This window comes from Malus domestica, chromosome 07, assembly GCF_042453785.1.
Source record: "Malus domestica chromosome 07, GDT2T_hap1".
Lineage (NCBI taxonomy): Eukaryota > Viridiplantae > Streptophyta > Magnoliopsida > Rosales > Rosaceae > Malus > Malus domestica.
In genome coordinates this window covers 27,743,220-27,758,466 of record NC_091667.1, presented here as the reverse complement: position 1 = coordinate 27,758,466, position 15,247 = coordinate 27,743,220, and the positions used below count along the sequence as shown (strand labels likewise).

The 15,247-nt window shown below is 36.3% G+C and overlaps 3 protein-coding genes and 1 non-coding gene across 4 annotated transcripts; 3 read left to right on the top strand and 1 right to left on the bottom strand.

Moving 5' to 3' along the window:
* Window positions 1–991: 991 nt before the first annotated feature.
* On the top strand, window positions 992–4,109 carry LOC103445581 (glucan endo-1,3-beta-glucosidase). Its single transcript, XM_008384592.4, has 2 exons — window positions 992–2,090; window positions 3,786–4,109. The coding sequence occupies exons 1-2, from the start codon at window positions 1,071–1,073 to the stop codon at window positions 3,954–3,956; spliced, it is 1,191 nt and encodes a 396-aa protein (XP_008382814.1). The 5' UTR covers window positions 992–1,070; the 3' UTR covers window positions 3,957–4,109.
* Window positions 4,110–8,222: 4,113 nt separating this feature from the next.
* Window positions 8,223–9,182, top strand: LOC103445582 (uncharacterized). Its single transcript, XM_008384593.4, has one exon. The coding sequence runs from the start codon at window positions 8,315–8,317 to the stop codon at window positions 8,990–8,992; it is 678 nt and encodes a 225-aa protein (XP_008382815.1). The 5' UTR covers window positions 8,223–8,314; the 3' UTR covers window positions 8,993–9,182.
* A 1,991-nt stretch (window positions 9,183–11,173) lies between these two features.
* Window positions 11,174–11,246, bottom strand: TRNAK-CUU (transfer RNA lysine (anticodon CUU)). Its single transcript has one exon. It is a non-coding gene; the product is annotated as a tRNA-Lys (tRNA).
* A 46-nt stretch (window positions 11,247–11,292) lies between these two features.
* Window positions 11,293–14,755, top strand: LOC103445584 (uncharacterized). Its single transcript, XM_008384594.3, has 10 exons — window positions 11,293–11,542; window positions 11,644–11,692; window positions 11,891–11,997; window positions 12,163–12,208; window positions 12,472–12,606; window positions 12,733–12,822; window positions 12,956–13,084; window positions 13,187–13,270; window positions 13,449–13,513; window positions 14,202–14,755. The coding sequence occupies exons 1-10, from the start codon at window positions 11,424–11,426 to the stop codon at window positions 14,386–14,388; spliced, it is 1,011 nt and encodes a 336-aa protein (XP_008382816.1). The 5' UTR covers window positions 11,293–11,423; the 3' UTR covers window positions 14,389–14,755.
* The last annotated feature ends 492 nt before the right edge of the window (window positions 14,756–15,247 follow it).

The following is a 15,247-nucleotide window of genomic DNA, read 5'->3' as shown; positions in this document are numbered from 1 at the left end:
CTTGGGTTCTAGAGCCTGAAGACAAGGCTGCTAATTTGCGAAGTTCAATCTCAAATTCGGCTGTCAATGTGCCGAATACAGTAACCTGGTAACACCTCACCTCGCCGAGAAGGCTAATGAGATGACCTCGACCAACAAGGATTCGAAAACCCTTCTCGACCAAGACTTGGATAGGCAATCGACCGTTCTCGCCGCAGTGCTGTTGATGCCAACGGAAGATACTGCGAGACCGACCGACTCTACGGTGACAGAGCTATCTATGCCGACTTAAGATATCACCGGTTGCTTCCACAGTGCTGTTGATGCCAACGGAAGATGTGTCAGCGAAAAAGGAAAAGAAAAAGATCTCAAGTTGTGAGAGTTTGCGCAGGGCAATTTTGTATTGATTTTTGTGGGCTTTTTCCATTGCTGAATGTCTTGTATTTATAGAAGCAGAACACCGAGCCCGAGTTCTAATCCTATTCGAACTAGGTTTCCTTCTCCGGATTAACGTTACCTCAATCAGTCCTACCTCTGCTAGGACTACGAATCTAGTCCTTAACTGAGCCGGATTCGCCTTCTAGTTTTACTGATCTCGTCGAGGGTCCCTATTGTATTAGGACTCGACTTGCATTCTGATTTAACCGACCTAGGCCTAGAAGCCCATGAGCTGAAGCCCCCATGACTTTCTCGCCGTAGTCTTCCCGGGCCGAAAGTGATACCTCCCTCGGCCCAAACTGCTATTTTGGGCCCAAACAATGTGATAACAAGACCAAATAGATAATTCGTTTTAGGGTAGTTATTTTTAGGTTTTGATGTGTAATAAAAAGATCAAATTCCTCCTAATAACTAGCATACATCAAGAAAATCCAACAGAATTTGGCAGTAAATAGAAATCACAAATAAAATTGATATTTGACCAACTACATGCCACGATCACATTCATCCCTTATCTTCTTAATTCCTCCTCAATTTCTTTCCTCTTTCCCCCCTATAAATACTTTGACCACCAACTCCCCAATCCTCCAAAGGAAAAGGAGAGGATCCACCATCTCCCAAAACACCACCACAAAAGGGGAAAAAAAAAAACTATGGCTACCACCAAGCTCCTCCTCTCCCTTCTCCTCCTCGTCCAGCTCGCCGCCACAGCCTACTCCATCGGTGTAAACTACGGTACTCTCGGTGACAACCTCCCGCCACCAGCCAAAGTCGCCGACTTCATCAAAACCCAAACCAACATCGACGCTGTCAAAATCTTTGACACCAACCCCGACATCATCAAGGCCTTCGCCAACACCAACATCTCCTTGACGATTACCATCCCTAACGGAGACATCCCGAAACTCATAAAGCTACGCATCGCTCGCCGTTGGGTCGTTGATCATGTCAAGCCGTTTTACCCCGCAAGCAAAATCAAATACATTGCCATGGGCAACGAGGTGCTTCACTGGGGGGACGATGCTCTCAAGTCGAATCTCGTCCCTGCCATGAAGACCTTACACAACGCTTTGGTCCGCGAGGGGATCAAAGACGTCAAGGTCTCGACCCCTCACTCGCTCGGAATCATGTTGTCTTCCGACCCGCCCAGCATGGGCCGGTTTAGACCGGAGGTGATTCCAATCCTGACCCAAATGCTCCGATTCTGTCGCCAGACCAAGTCGCCTTTCATGGTTAACCCGTACCCATATTTCGGGTGGTCACCCGAAAAGGAGAGCTACGCTCTCTTTAGACCCAACAATGGTGTGCACGATAAATTCACTGGCAAGTTTTACACTAACATGTTCGATGGGTTGATGGACGCGGTTTACTCAGCTGCCAAGGCAATTGGGTTCGGTGATGTGAACTTGATCGCGGCCGAGACCGGTTGGCCTTCCGCTTGCGAGTTCCCAGTCTGCTCGGTTCAGAACGCTGTGGACTACAACGGTCACTTGATCAACCATATTGAGTCCGGGAGGGGTACGCCTTTGATGCCAAACCGGAAGTTCGAGACTTACATCTTTGCTCTGTTTAATGAAAACCAGAAACCTGGTCCAGCCGCGGAGAAGAACTTTGGGCTGTTCAAACCAGACATGACTCCGGTTTACAATGCTGGGGTTATGCGCAATCAACAGGTTGGTTCTTGATTAAATTTTTAATTTTTAATTGATACCTTTTTTGATCCGTCACCTGTACATTAGATTAAGCAAATTTTCTAGATTCGGTGTTTTGTGTATTGTGTTAGGCTCTTTTGATATGGATCCAAAGTAAAAATTGGACAAATTTCAAAAGTAAAACGTCATTAAAAATTAGACATATTTCAAAAGTTGGCCTATAAAATTGAACATATTTCAACTTTTCCTTAACACTATGTTTGGATGGGGAAAATAAGCTTGAAATTTTAATAAAAGTCGGAATTTATAAATTGACATGCACCAATTTCCTTGTTTGGATTCATAAACATAGAAATTTAGAATTTCTGCGTAAAAAAAAAACTTGGAATTTGGGACCTCCAATTCCCAAGTTCAAATTTCATGTAAATAGGTGTCATTTTCCAATTTCTATGATTGAGAGTTTAAATATAACAAATTCTATATACAATTCCATTGTTTTTTTGAGTTAACCAAACAAGAAAATTTACAAATTCTAGAAAATAAAATCTCGTCATTTCAATTTCCATCATTTTTAAATTCCTTAGTAATATTAAATTTATTCATCTAAACGTAATGTAAATTAAATAATGTTGCATGGGACATTTCTGCATCCGACTAAAAAATGTGGAAAATAATATAATTAACAAAAAAAAATGTCTAAAGTGAACCGATGACATTGATTTTTGGTTTGGTTTTTTATTTTTTAGGAAAAGACAACTGTTATTAGCACTTCAAAAATCTCATTTTATATTTCTTATAAGTGTATTTTTATTTCTAATTATACAAAGTTTGGAGTGCCAAATAAGATTTTTGGAGTGCTAATAACAATTTCCTTAGAAAAATTTCAACATTATGAGATAAGTTTTATTGAATTGAAAAAATAAAGTTACATCAAATGAGAAGGGAGACAATCAGTTTTTTAGTTACTAATTTATGTGTAAATTTCTAATTTAATGTAAATAATTAGGGGAATGTTATGGGGACTCTCTTAATTGTGAGACTTTCTAACATCTCGTAGTTTAGAGTAATGCTAAAGAGACTAAATTAACAAACAAAATGAGGTGTCACCAATAGAAAATGAGCACGTTTATCAACGATTAAGTAATAATCAAATAATCAACTTCTATGTCATTTAATTTATAAAATTTAGTCTTCCTAGCATTACTTCATAGTTTAACGTTAATTTTCTTGTTAACATTATAAAATATCGTACCAAAAACATGTGGTGGTAGAGAGTAAATGTAAAGTCTCACTTTTGAAAAATTCCCATTAACATTTCTCAGATAATTATGTTTCATAATGAGTCAAAATAAGAAACAAATAAAACGCATCGGTACTAAACATTATTTGTTGAACAGTATTTGTGGATATCCATGTAATTACATAAAAATTTTAGAAAGTGAATTGGCATTTGATGCAAACGTATAATTTTATTAGTTACTTCATGTTCTTTGTTAGGGTACAAATTAACCAAATAGAATTCTCATCGTATCAATTTAAGAAGATGTATTTTAATCGATATTTCAATTTACACTCAATTACAAATTTTTTTTTTGAACTTTTGAGTGCAATATGACAAATATATTGTCATAACACACTGACCTAACTCATATATTGTATTATTGTTATTGCTAGAATGATATTGTCCTATGTATACTAAATTGTTGCATGATTTAGGGTGGTGCAACTCCTGGACCAACAATGCAAATTCCAACACGACCTTCTACACCAACTGGACCAACTACACCAGCTGCACCTAAACGCGGGAAAGAGGGAAAGCCCGCTGGATCAGCAAAATCAACACTAGCAAAGCCGGCAACACCCGCAGCAGGAGGCAAAAAGCAGTAAATACAACGCTTGAGCTTGAGGAGATGATTTGAGGAACAGAAGAAATGGTGTTGGACCATTATTTTTTTTATTTCAAATTTTTTAATTTTTGGGAATGTTGGTGACTATGATGCGTATGGAAATTAATTAGTATATGATTTAATTTTTAGTTAATTATACTTTACCATCTTGATTTTGAGTCACATTACAAATTCATACCTCATCTTTTCAACATTACAATATCATATATCAATTTACGAATTCGTTGCAATATCTATTCCATATGCGTTAAATTAATTGTTAACTGCTCATGTGACTCCTTCAACTAGGTGAATTGAAAAATTAATTAAATATTGATAAAATAATATACAATTTAATTTAAAAACAGAGGGCCCAGTCACTGACACTGCCTCTATTTTTCCTGGTGTGATATGGGGAGAAGAGAAGCGGGGAGAGAGGGAAGAGGGAAAGAGTTTATTTTTAATTAATTTTATTTTTGTTCAGATAAAATAATCTTAATTTATTAATACTTAATTAATTTTTTAATCAAATTGAGCAAGAGAGTGGGCTCCACGTCCTACACCATTATTTAACAATCAAATTGATAAAAATTGAACGAAGTCGGATATTGCAACGAATTCGTAAGTTGATGTATAATATTGTAATGTTTATAAATAACTTATTAATTTGTTATGCGACTCTAAGTTAAGATGATAAAATGTAACTTATTCTTTAATTTTATATTACAAAACAATTTGAGAGGCTCTATTAATTTGAGATCTTTCTTATTGTAATTGTCGGAAACAAAATTTTTGGACAAAAAAAAAAGAGTGAAAAAATGGGAAATTATTTGTATTTGTTTCAAATTTCAAACCCTAACGTAGTCAAATTGGCTAAATAGAATGTTTCATCTCTACACTCAAGTTCTGGTCTTTCTTTCCGTACTTATGATTGGAAAAGAATGAACATAAAGCAATCAAGAATTAGTTCTTACAAATCTGCCTAAAAAATTAACAACTTAAACTTAAAAGCAACTTCGCTAAAAGAAAAGAAAAAAAAATCTTAAAAGCAACAAAACACATTTTGGGCTGTGCCAAATCCAGTTCTCAAATGCCATTCTTGAGAATTAAGCAGGTCTTGCCCGGCCGAGACTATTGGTACAAGAGTTGTCTTTGGGCTTTGACAACATTTAGACCAATGGACACTAAAAGAAAATATCACTTACTTGTGAATGATAGGAAGTAGGATGTCGGAAAAAAATCTCAAGTTTGAATCACCATGCGATAAATGAAAGTAAATAGTGCGTGAAAGCATATAATATAGGGAACTTTAACGAAAAGCACCCGGTACTGTTTACTTTAATGAAAAACCACATTTTTACACTAAAAAGTCAATCATGGTACTATTCACTTTACCCTTTATTTTGTCCTTATCATTAAAACTCAAAGTTTTCAAGCCATTTTCATTAGTTTTCCTTATAATATATTGCTTACAAACCAAGGGCCCCGTGATAACAACATCCAACCTGCAGCCTACAGTTCTGTCTCTGTATAATGTACTTATATGGATCATACAAATTCATTCACTAATTTCCCTTGAATGATTTATTGCTTTCAAGTTTCTTCTCCATGTTGTCGACGTCGAAGAGTGCCATCGAATGATGGAAATCTAATCCTAAACTGGATTAACGGTTGCAGACTAATTTTCATGCTGTATTGTACTTGGCATCATCAGGAATAGTTTCTATGTAAGTGGCCAGTTGTTTTCTGGATTGATTGTTATTATTATATGTTGGTTTCTTGTGTTTTAAGCAATTATAGACATAAAATGCTTCTTTGGTAAGTCGATCTCAATTAATCTGAGATGACTTTGTTAGGATTGTAAACTGCATGCCTCTCATCATTTTTCTTCCACAGGATATATATTCATAGCTGGTACTCTTGCAATCAATTTACCAACTCAATAAATAAAAGAAAATTATGAGGATATCCAGTACACAATCTTATGTATATAACAAGTAATGTTTCTTTACTCAAAAAAAGAAAAAAAAAAGAAAAAGAAAAGCATGTAATGTTTCTTCACATACATTAATTTGGAAAAAGAGAACATAAATACTGCATATATCAAATCGGTAGGTTTCGATCTATGCAAAGTAATTTGATCACGGTAGGAAGTATCATGCACTTATGTGCATATTTGGACGTAGTATTTCTATTTTTGTTATATTTCTTATACATTTTTTTTCCGGTTATAATGTTCCTTTATACGTCACTCCAAGAGAGGATAAGAGTTGAGTTTTTATCATGTTGTGAGTAAGTGCTCTATCATTAAACTTATATTAGTAGAATAATAATTAAGACGAATCGTGTATATCTATACTTTGGTTACATGTATTGAAGAATCATCTTCAACCCATGAAATCTCAATATTCACTTACCAAATCATATCACTATCATTCCGTTCCATAGTTTTGCCTTAAGACGAAGTGAGAAAGAAAAACGGGAGTGGAAATCATCACTACCTCGACATCCATTCTTATATGATATCTCTTTATCTTTTTCTTTTGTTTGAAAAAGGTGGATGCACCATTGACAGATAGACTCCCATTTAACTTCTGAGTTTCATTTTTATAAATATTTTATACACGTATTGTACTCTTTGTAGTGCTTCAAAATGACAAACCTATCAAAAGAAATTTTGCTAGGCCCCCTTATTGCCTGTCGGAATATCTTGTAAGAATTGTTTGTTTTAGTTGGTCCTCTCATAAGCTCTAGTCTAGCATATATTTCTCATGAATTGATTGAAGGCAACGGTGACTTTGGAAGGAAACCACTTTAATATAATGGGAAGACTTTTGGGTTGTCATCATATGAGTCACATATGAGGCAACCATACCTTATCTCTCTACTACATAATGTTAAATATTCTTCATTGAATATAAATCTTTCCTCTCATGCTAACAGAAGTTTTTAAGCAAATTGTCGTATTTGTTAACTACTATGTGTAGAAATTATTTGTACAGGGTGATCGTCTTTTTTTTTTGTTAAATGATGAATTTTTGTATCGATAACACACTAATATATTCATTATTGACGTCTTATCAACACAATATCAATAGTTAGTTCTTAATTAAAAAACCGAACATCCTATTAAAAAAGAAATGTTAATTTATGTATGTGAATCTCATATTGCATTAGTAGTTGAAATTAGGGATTGACGATAAATGAATTTGAGCAAATGGGTGCAATTATGATTGAAGGGGTCTCAAAAATGTGGTCCTATTCCTCTCACTTGTGAAACATAGGAAGGTAAATCATCATTTACAAACCCAAAATCTTCTATTGAGTTGCACATGTTATGTTTCTGAATTGTAGTAAAAGGAGAAAAAGAATAACTGCCTTTTGGTTCACCAGAGAGAAGTCAGCTGATCTTAAGTAGATCAGTTTGGTGTCTTGCCAAAATCCATGCCATCTATTTTGGTGAGCCAAACCCTATATAATTCAAGGACCAACCTGACCTATAACCTATTCCAACTTTACATGAACATAACACTGTAAAGAATGTGTACATAAATTATACATCTTACGTTTACATAATACATGTACAATGTCTTGTGGCATCATCAAACATATATAGAAAGCAATGGATATGTTTTCTTCGGAGAAAATGTGTCGTATATATCACCAATTTTTATAATTGTATATTCATTTCTCTCATCATGTACATTATTAGAGAAAAATGTCCTAATTACCATATGACAATTTTATGTAATTTAGTAATGCGAAAAATAGACACGTAATTGTATCCAATAGGTGATATGATAGATTTTTTTTTCTGACTAATGGTTATTCTGCATCACCCATCCCTTCTAGAAGGGGTCTCCATGTAAAGAATCAAAGATACAAATAGGAGAAAATATGAAGTTTAAGTAATAAGAGAAGTAGACATGTAATCGTATACAACTGGTGATAAACAAATTTTGGTTATCCTGTGTCATCCAATAATCGATCCCCTAATGAAGAGGAGATTCTTTCATTTCACAAACTCACTATGTATTGAATGAACGATACACTTTTTAAATACATGACAAACATTTATTAAATAATAATGTCGCTGAAAGTAAACTTAGTTGCATGAGAAAATCTTGAGTCTCAATCTAAAGAAGCAGTGGCAGCATCATCACCCATTTATTATTCTTTTCCGTTGATTGAATAAAATAAACTAATCGCATTTATATAATATTGGATTAGCAAAACTAAAAAGAAACACTAAAACTCCAATACAATATACCATCCAAAACTATATTTATCATACACTAACAAAAGCCCACCAGCATCACCCACCAAAAACCCGAGATATTCCTCCTCTACAAACAAATCATGGGAGAGAAAGAGAAGAAGATCAACAACAAAACCAAGAAGCAAAAACACCAACATCCAAATGACCAAACAACAAAAAAAGCGTCAGAATTTTCCTTCAAGCCAAGCTCTGAAGTCAAAGGCCTACGCTTTGGAGGCCAGTTCGTCGTCAAATCCTTCACAATCCGTCGAGCAAGGCCGTTGGAGCTTTTCCAACTCCTCTCATTCCCACCCAGCAAACCCAGCAAAGATAAGCTTCCTTTTCCTTCCACCACAGCTTTTCTCCCCACAAACTTCACTATCTTGGCGCACCAAGCTTGGCACACTCTCACATTAGGCCTTGGCACCAAGAAGTCCAAGGTGGTTCTGTTCGTTTTCGAAACCGAGGCCATGAAGACCGCCGTGGACCGCCTTTGGCAGCCGGAAATCCCACTTGGGGAAGTGAACAAGCGGCTCATCAGAGGGCTGAGTGGCTGTGAGATGGCTAGGTTTAAATTCAGAAAAGGGTGCATTACTTTTTATGTGTATGCAGTCAGGCAAGTTGGAAACTTGGGTTTCTCAAGTGCTGATGATCTCAGAACAATTTTGCAGTCTGTGGTGGCGCTTCAAGATTTCTTGGATCACACTGCTATGCTTGCCATGCCTAACCAGAGAACCATTAGCTATGCAAATGCTCATCCTGTGGCCATGGCTCACTAGGAAAATTTTCATATTTTAAACTTCTTTTTTCATGAACGTTATTATCTTCTATTAGGGTGTTAATTTGCTTAATTGGGTTTTGTTATTATGATGGGGGAAATTGGTTTATTTGTTGAGGATATTAAATCGTTAATTTTGTTGGAAGCAAATTGTGTATTTTAGTATGAATAAAGAATTCTGTTATAGTGAATTGAGCTTCCCTATATGTTCATATATCGGTGTTCACTGTATACGGCACATGCTGTTGCTGAATTCTGAATTCAGCAGAGGTAAGTGACAGATTTTGCGACAGTTTTTTATTGATATTAAAATTTAAAAATTCAAGTCCATCTTTGTAGTTCAAGTCCTATAATTTCATATTTTAGCTCAAATTACATGAGAAAACCTTGCATACAACGCATTTTATACCATTGCATCTCTGATCCCGTATAGTGAGAATGTGACGAGATATTGCAGGTAAGTTTTACTCAAATTATGGAGGATTAGCTGAAGAGTTTTCATGATAATTAGTACCTGAATTATATATATATTTCTGATTCTGAAACTTGACACAGCTATTTAGTAAATTGTCCCCAGATTTTAATCCCCCGTGAACTAAGCATCGAAGCTACAAAGCCACACATCCTGCCCATTGGTTTAGAACAACGTTCTGTTTTTATCTTATTATATTTACGGCAAAAATTTCTTGAGAGGTTAAAACTTAAAATGTTCCTCTAAATAAATAAAAACCAATAATTTAGTTATTAATAAGTTCCAATGTATGGTGCATGAATGATCATGGATGTGAATGTGATGTTAATGATGTGATGAGTGATGAGGATGGTTCGTAAAAGGTCTGTTTGGCACGATGGAAAAAGCAAGAAAAATGGGGTAGGGTTTGAAGGTTGAAGGGCCAATTTCTCCGCCTATTTGCTCCTTTTTTTTTCCCCCTAAAATTAATTACTTTCTATTCTTGTGGCTTTAATCATGACCATTCCTTGAGAGAAGGCCCATCTTCTCAACTACCTTTATTTTCGAAGGAATCGTGGACATCTCTGTCCCCTCCATTGTTGCCAACTTTACTGGATTGAGCTGCTTTATGTATAAGGCTACATATATGTAACACATATGCGTGGGGGTAATAAGTGTTCTACACCACCTCTATGTTGGACTCATAATTAGGGCATAAGATATCATATGGTGTCACATGCAATACTTTATCCACATAAAAGTTCTTACGCCAAGAGACTTGTAGCTTAGTTAAGAACGTAAACATAATTGCAACTGAAAAACACTTATTTATATATTTTAGAGATATCATTTGGGCCTAATTGTAAGTCACGGTCATATATTTTAACTTTCTCATATCAAAGTACGTTTTACCGTCATAGTATCATCGTCTATTGCATGAACGGTGATGTCATATCTTCAATGCCACCATCCCCATATTGCTGGTATGGAAAAGAAAAGAGAATACCAAGTTATAATAGGTTGGTCAAATGATTGCCGGTGCATTGTTTGTGGTTTTAACATCTAAACTTGACGAACATGTGGACTTTTCGTGTTGATACACATAGTAGCCTGCTATACAAACACAGAAATGCAAAGAAAACCAGAAGAAATGGTAATTACTTGTTTGTATGCTAATTTCTGTTGGAACAGAAGAAAGCAGCTCATATATAAAAGGCCCAAGAAGTCCTTAACTAGTTCGTAAAGATAGTCCACAGCCTTCTAAAGTCAAGGTTCAGGAATCAGTTAAAGGCCCAGAGCAGTGAGTAGGTTACAGTCAAAATGCGACATTTAGACCACCCAAAGATAAAATAAAAGTTAGTTGACCAAGATACAAAGGTCACAAAATCACAAGAAGTTAAAAGCGCTTGTAAAAACACATGCGAGTTAGATCAAATTTAATCTGATGGTCAAAAAAACAAAAAAGACGAGTAATCTCGTCGAACACAATTAGACTAAACGTTCTCTTACCTCTTTTGATAATCAAAAAAATGTATCGTCACTCACTTTTAATAAGAACTTCAAGAGTTAGATCAAATTTAATCTGATGGTCAAAAAAACAAAAAAGACGAGTAATCTCGTCGAACACAATTAGACTAAACGTTCTCTTACCTCTTTTGATAATCAAAAAAATGTATCGTCACTCACTTTTAATAAGAACTTCAAGGAAAATGAAACATAAAAAATTGGAAACGCCCACCGTGGGGCTCGAACCCACGACCACAAGGTTAAGAGCCTTGCGCTCTACCAACTGAGCTAGACGGGCTTGTTGAACTTTAACCCATTTTCTCTATATTGGTTTTGTTTTCAAGTTTTTTTGGTCAAACATCAAATTGGCGGAGAGGCTGCTGGTGCAGGACTGCATTTTTAAACTCGAAACGAATGAGCAGAGCCGCCACCGTCTCCCACTTTTGGACCTGCAAAATTCAAACCAACAACAACAATGGAGTTTGTAATTGTATGGACGATGGTGGAGCTCCTCCTCTCCCTCATTCTCGTCGTCGCCACAGCCTTCATTTCTGCCGTCTTCTTCGAAGCTTATCGCAGAAAAAACAACAACGCGTACGTTCTGCAATCCCCCTTTTAATTCCCTCCCTCTTAATCCTTGCAAAAAGATTACTTCTTTGACTGAAATATGATGTATTTAATTTATATTTTCTTAGGCATGTTGAAGCTCCCGCGATCTTCGAAGACCCCAATTCGTTGAAACAGGTACATTTAGATTGCGGTCATTCAATTGGTTCATGGTTCAAAATTCATGTGTTTTTGCTTCAATTAGGGATTGTGGATGTTGATGGAAACTTTGGATTTGGGTTTTGTTCCAAGGTTTTGCAAGTCAACCCTTTCGATTTCAATTGTTAAATGGTCTTTGATGTGATACTGAATCTTCTAGAGGCGTGTCTGTGTTAGGTTCCTTGCCCTTCGATTTTTGATCCGGCGGAGAAGTATTTATCTTTGATTGTCCCTGCATTCAATGAGGAGCTTAGGCTTCCCGGAGCACTTGACGAAACCATGAAGTAAGTTGAAGTTTAGCTAATTGCATTTCACTTCCACTTCATAAATCTATCACGATTCGGTTTTCCTTTGTTTCCCTGCGCCATTCCCATTTGATGATCATATTGATGGGTGTTTGATAGAGTGATCATATTATATTGTAATGACGTTTAAACCTTACTCTGTAGTTATCTTCAACAACGTGCTGCTAAGGATAAGTCTTTTACTTATGAGGTACTCTCTTGGTTCATTTGAATCCATTTTGGCAGCTGTTTCCTTGGCACCCTAATTGATAGCGTAATGATACGATGAACTCATATAATTTTACCCCCATCAAGTACCTAGATATTCAAAATTTCATTGGTAACTACTGCAATATTACTAAAATTTAGTAGTAATAGTTACTGATTAGTAAACACTTCACAACACAGATACATTACATGCCTGGTTCTTTGTTCAGCTCCTTTGCTTTACTTGAGATATGTTCTTGTGGACAGGTGGTGATTGTTGATGATGGAAGTGTTGATGGGACAAAAAGAGTAGCATTTGAATTTGTAAAGAAATACAGTGTGGATAATGTGAGGATTATCCTTCTTGGTAGAAATCATGGGAAGGGAGAAGCTATTAGAAAAGTGAGTCTAATCTGAACCAGGCCCTTGTAATTATATCGGATGTTATTAAAGGGCCCATCTTTTTCCCCTTACGCATAACGATAATTGATTGAAGCTTTTTACGTATGTGAAAGCATTGTAAAACAGGGAATGCTACATTCACGTGGTGAGCTACTTCTAATGCTGGATGCTGATGGAGCAACCAAGGTTAATGACGTAGAAAAACTTGAAAAACAGGTTTGTACCAAACCATCCTAGATAAAACAGGTTTCCAACCGACATTGCTTCCAAGTCTTGATGAAATTCTAACAAAACTCTTACATATTACCTTGGGAACTCTAAAGCGTGACGATATTTTGTTTCATTCCAGATTCATGCAGTTGCCGAACAGGATAAGTTTAGGGACTCTTCTGCTGGTAATTCAAGTTTTAGAATATCTGATATCCCCATTGCTGCATTTGGTTCTCGTGCTCATCTTGAGGGGAAAGCCCTGGCTACAGTTAAGTCCTGCCTATTCTGCTTGCAGCTATCTGTATATTTCAATTCTCACCATGCATAATTTTTTAAATATTTTAACTAATTCGGTTGGTTAATGTTTCAGAGGAAGTGGTACCGCAATTTTTTGATGAAAGGTTTTCATCTTGTGGTACTTTTGGCTGCTGGTCCCGGGATTCGGGATACACAGGTATGACTTTTTCTCCTGTTTTTACATATATTTTGTGCTTTCTTGTATTTTTTCTTCTTCCAGTTTGAGAACAGCGCACATGTTTACTAGTTTTTGCTTTTTCTCATAGATAGCCTACTAGGTTTTAATTAAGGCATGTAGCTGTCAATCCTGATATGGTATTCTTCATGCTTGACAGTGTGGTTTTAAGATGTTCACTAGGGCTGCTGCTAGGAAGCTTTTCACTAACATCCGTTTGAACAGGTAAATCTGCATTAGATTGTATATATGGCAATTTGTTTGAATAGGGAACTGCACTAAATATGGAAAAGTGCCATAGTTTATGCTCACTTCTGTTGCTCCCCAATTAAATTACAAGCATTATTTTACTGGTCCATGTTATTTTTCATTGAGTGCCGTGTAGCTTATGCTGCTTAGAGGTTTGGAAGTTGAAGGCTGGCTGTGAGTACACATTTTTTCAAAACTTTAAGATTTCCAGGTTGGCCATTTAATAGAGTTTCTTCATTTTTCTAAAAAAGGGAAGGGGAAAAAAGAGGAAAACTGAGCTTAGAAGATGGTGAAGTATTCAGTGTGAGAATAATAAATGCATTCATAGGGTATCACATATAGGGTGTATTGTATCTAAGTAGGTTTGGAGCTTTCACGTGGTGGTATGGTCTCATTTGGTTGGTATAATTTTGGGCTATTGTGGGTGATTGAATTGATGAATACCTTCTAGAGGATTTGGTAAAATTTAGTATGAAATGCATGCAGAAGGCCACATATTTTGTAGTGGTGCGCAATTTTGAAATCTGATAGGTGCATCAGTTCATTGTTTTGATGTGTTTAATGTTGTCAAAGCGGCTTGTAGGATGACTAATATATTCTGATTTTCTGTGCTTCTATGATATTAGAGATTTTTTTTTACTGATCGGAAGCGGACTTTCTGCAGATGGTGCTTTGATGTTGAGGTGGTTTACCTGTGCAAATGGTTCAAAATTCCAATGCTTGAGATATCTGTAAGCTGGTCTGAAATTCCTGGATCCAAGGTGAACCCGTTGAGCATCCCAAATATGCTTTGGGAGCTTGTGCTCATGTCTGTTGGATATAGAACCGGCATGTGGAAAATTCGTAGCTGATTATTGTACTTATCAAACGCCGGCGGAAAGCAAATACTCATTAGACAACTACAAGGCACCTGGTTCCTTTCCCTCCAAAGCCTTTGAAGAGAGAAAATATAGAGGGTTTTTATTTCAAAGCCTCTTTGGGCAAAGTCGTGATCTAACCACTGCGATTTTAGTAAGTAAAATCATTTGGGGGACAACTCCAGTTTCTTCTAATCATACATTTTACGTATTCAACTTCACAATAGTGTCCCTTTTTCAACGAGCTTGAAAGTTCCAAACTTGTACGTTTATGAACGATTGGTTTACATGTTAACAATATAGTACTTGTACGACTATGATTCTATGAATGGTCATAACTGCAAAACTTTCTGAAACATAATTTGGCTTAGCAATTTCTGCTTAACTGCAGTCTACCGGTGGCTTGAATGGTCATGATTTACAAGCCATCGCTTATTGAAAGGTTGTGATTTACAGGTAAGGAGGAATGTCTTACTTTGCTACGATGCAAGTAGCCTGGCATCTGGTTAGAACTGGCCAGTTAAAACACGAAAGCTTGTGTAGAGGCATTTCATGTACCCGTAAGGTGGGGCGTAAGCCTTTCGACCAAGAAAATCACAAAATTCAACAAGAACATCAAATTTAAATGTCATCCAAACAAAGCAGGTGTCAAATGTCATTCGCCTGAGCTTTGTTGAGAGATTGCTGTTTGATTCCGGCAGCGCTCCTCCAAAATTATCGTTATCAATATATAATCTTCTAAATTGGTGCAATTAACTCGAATATATACTACTTGTATGGTGATGTTCCATTCAACATATCACCACGGAAGGAGTTGTAAAAGCGTAGTTGTTGCAGGCGGAACAAATGACCA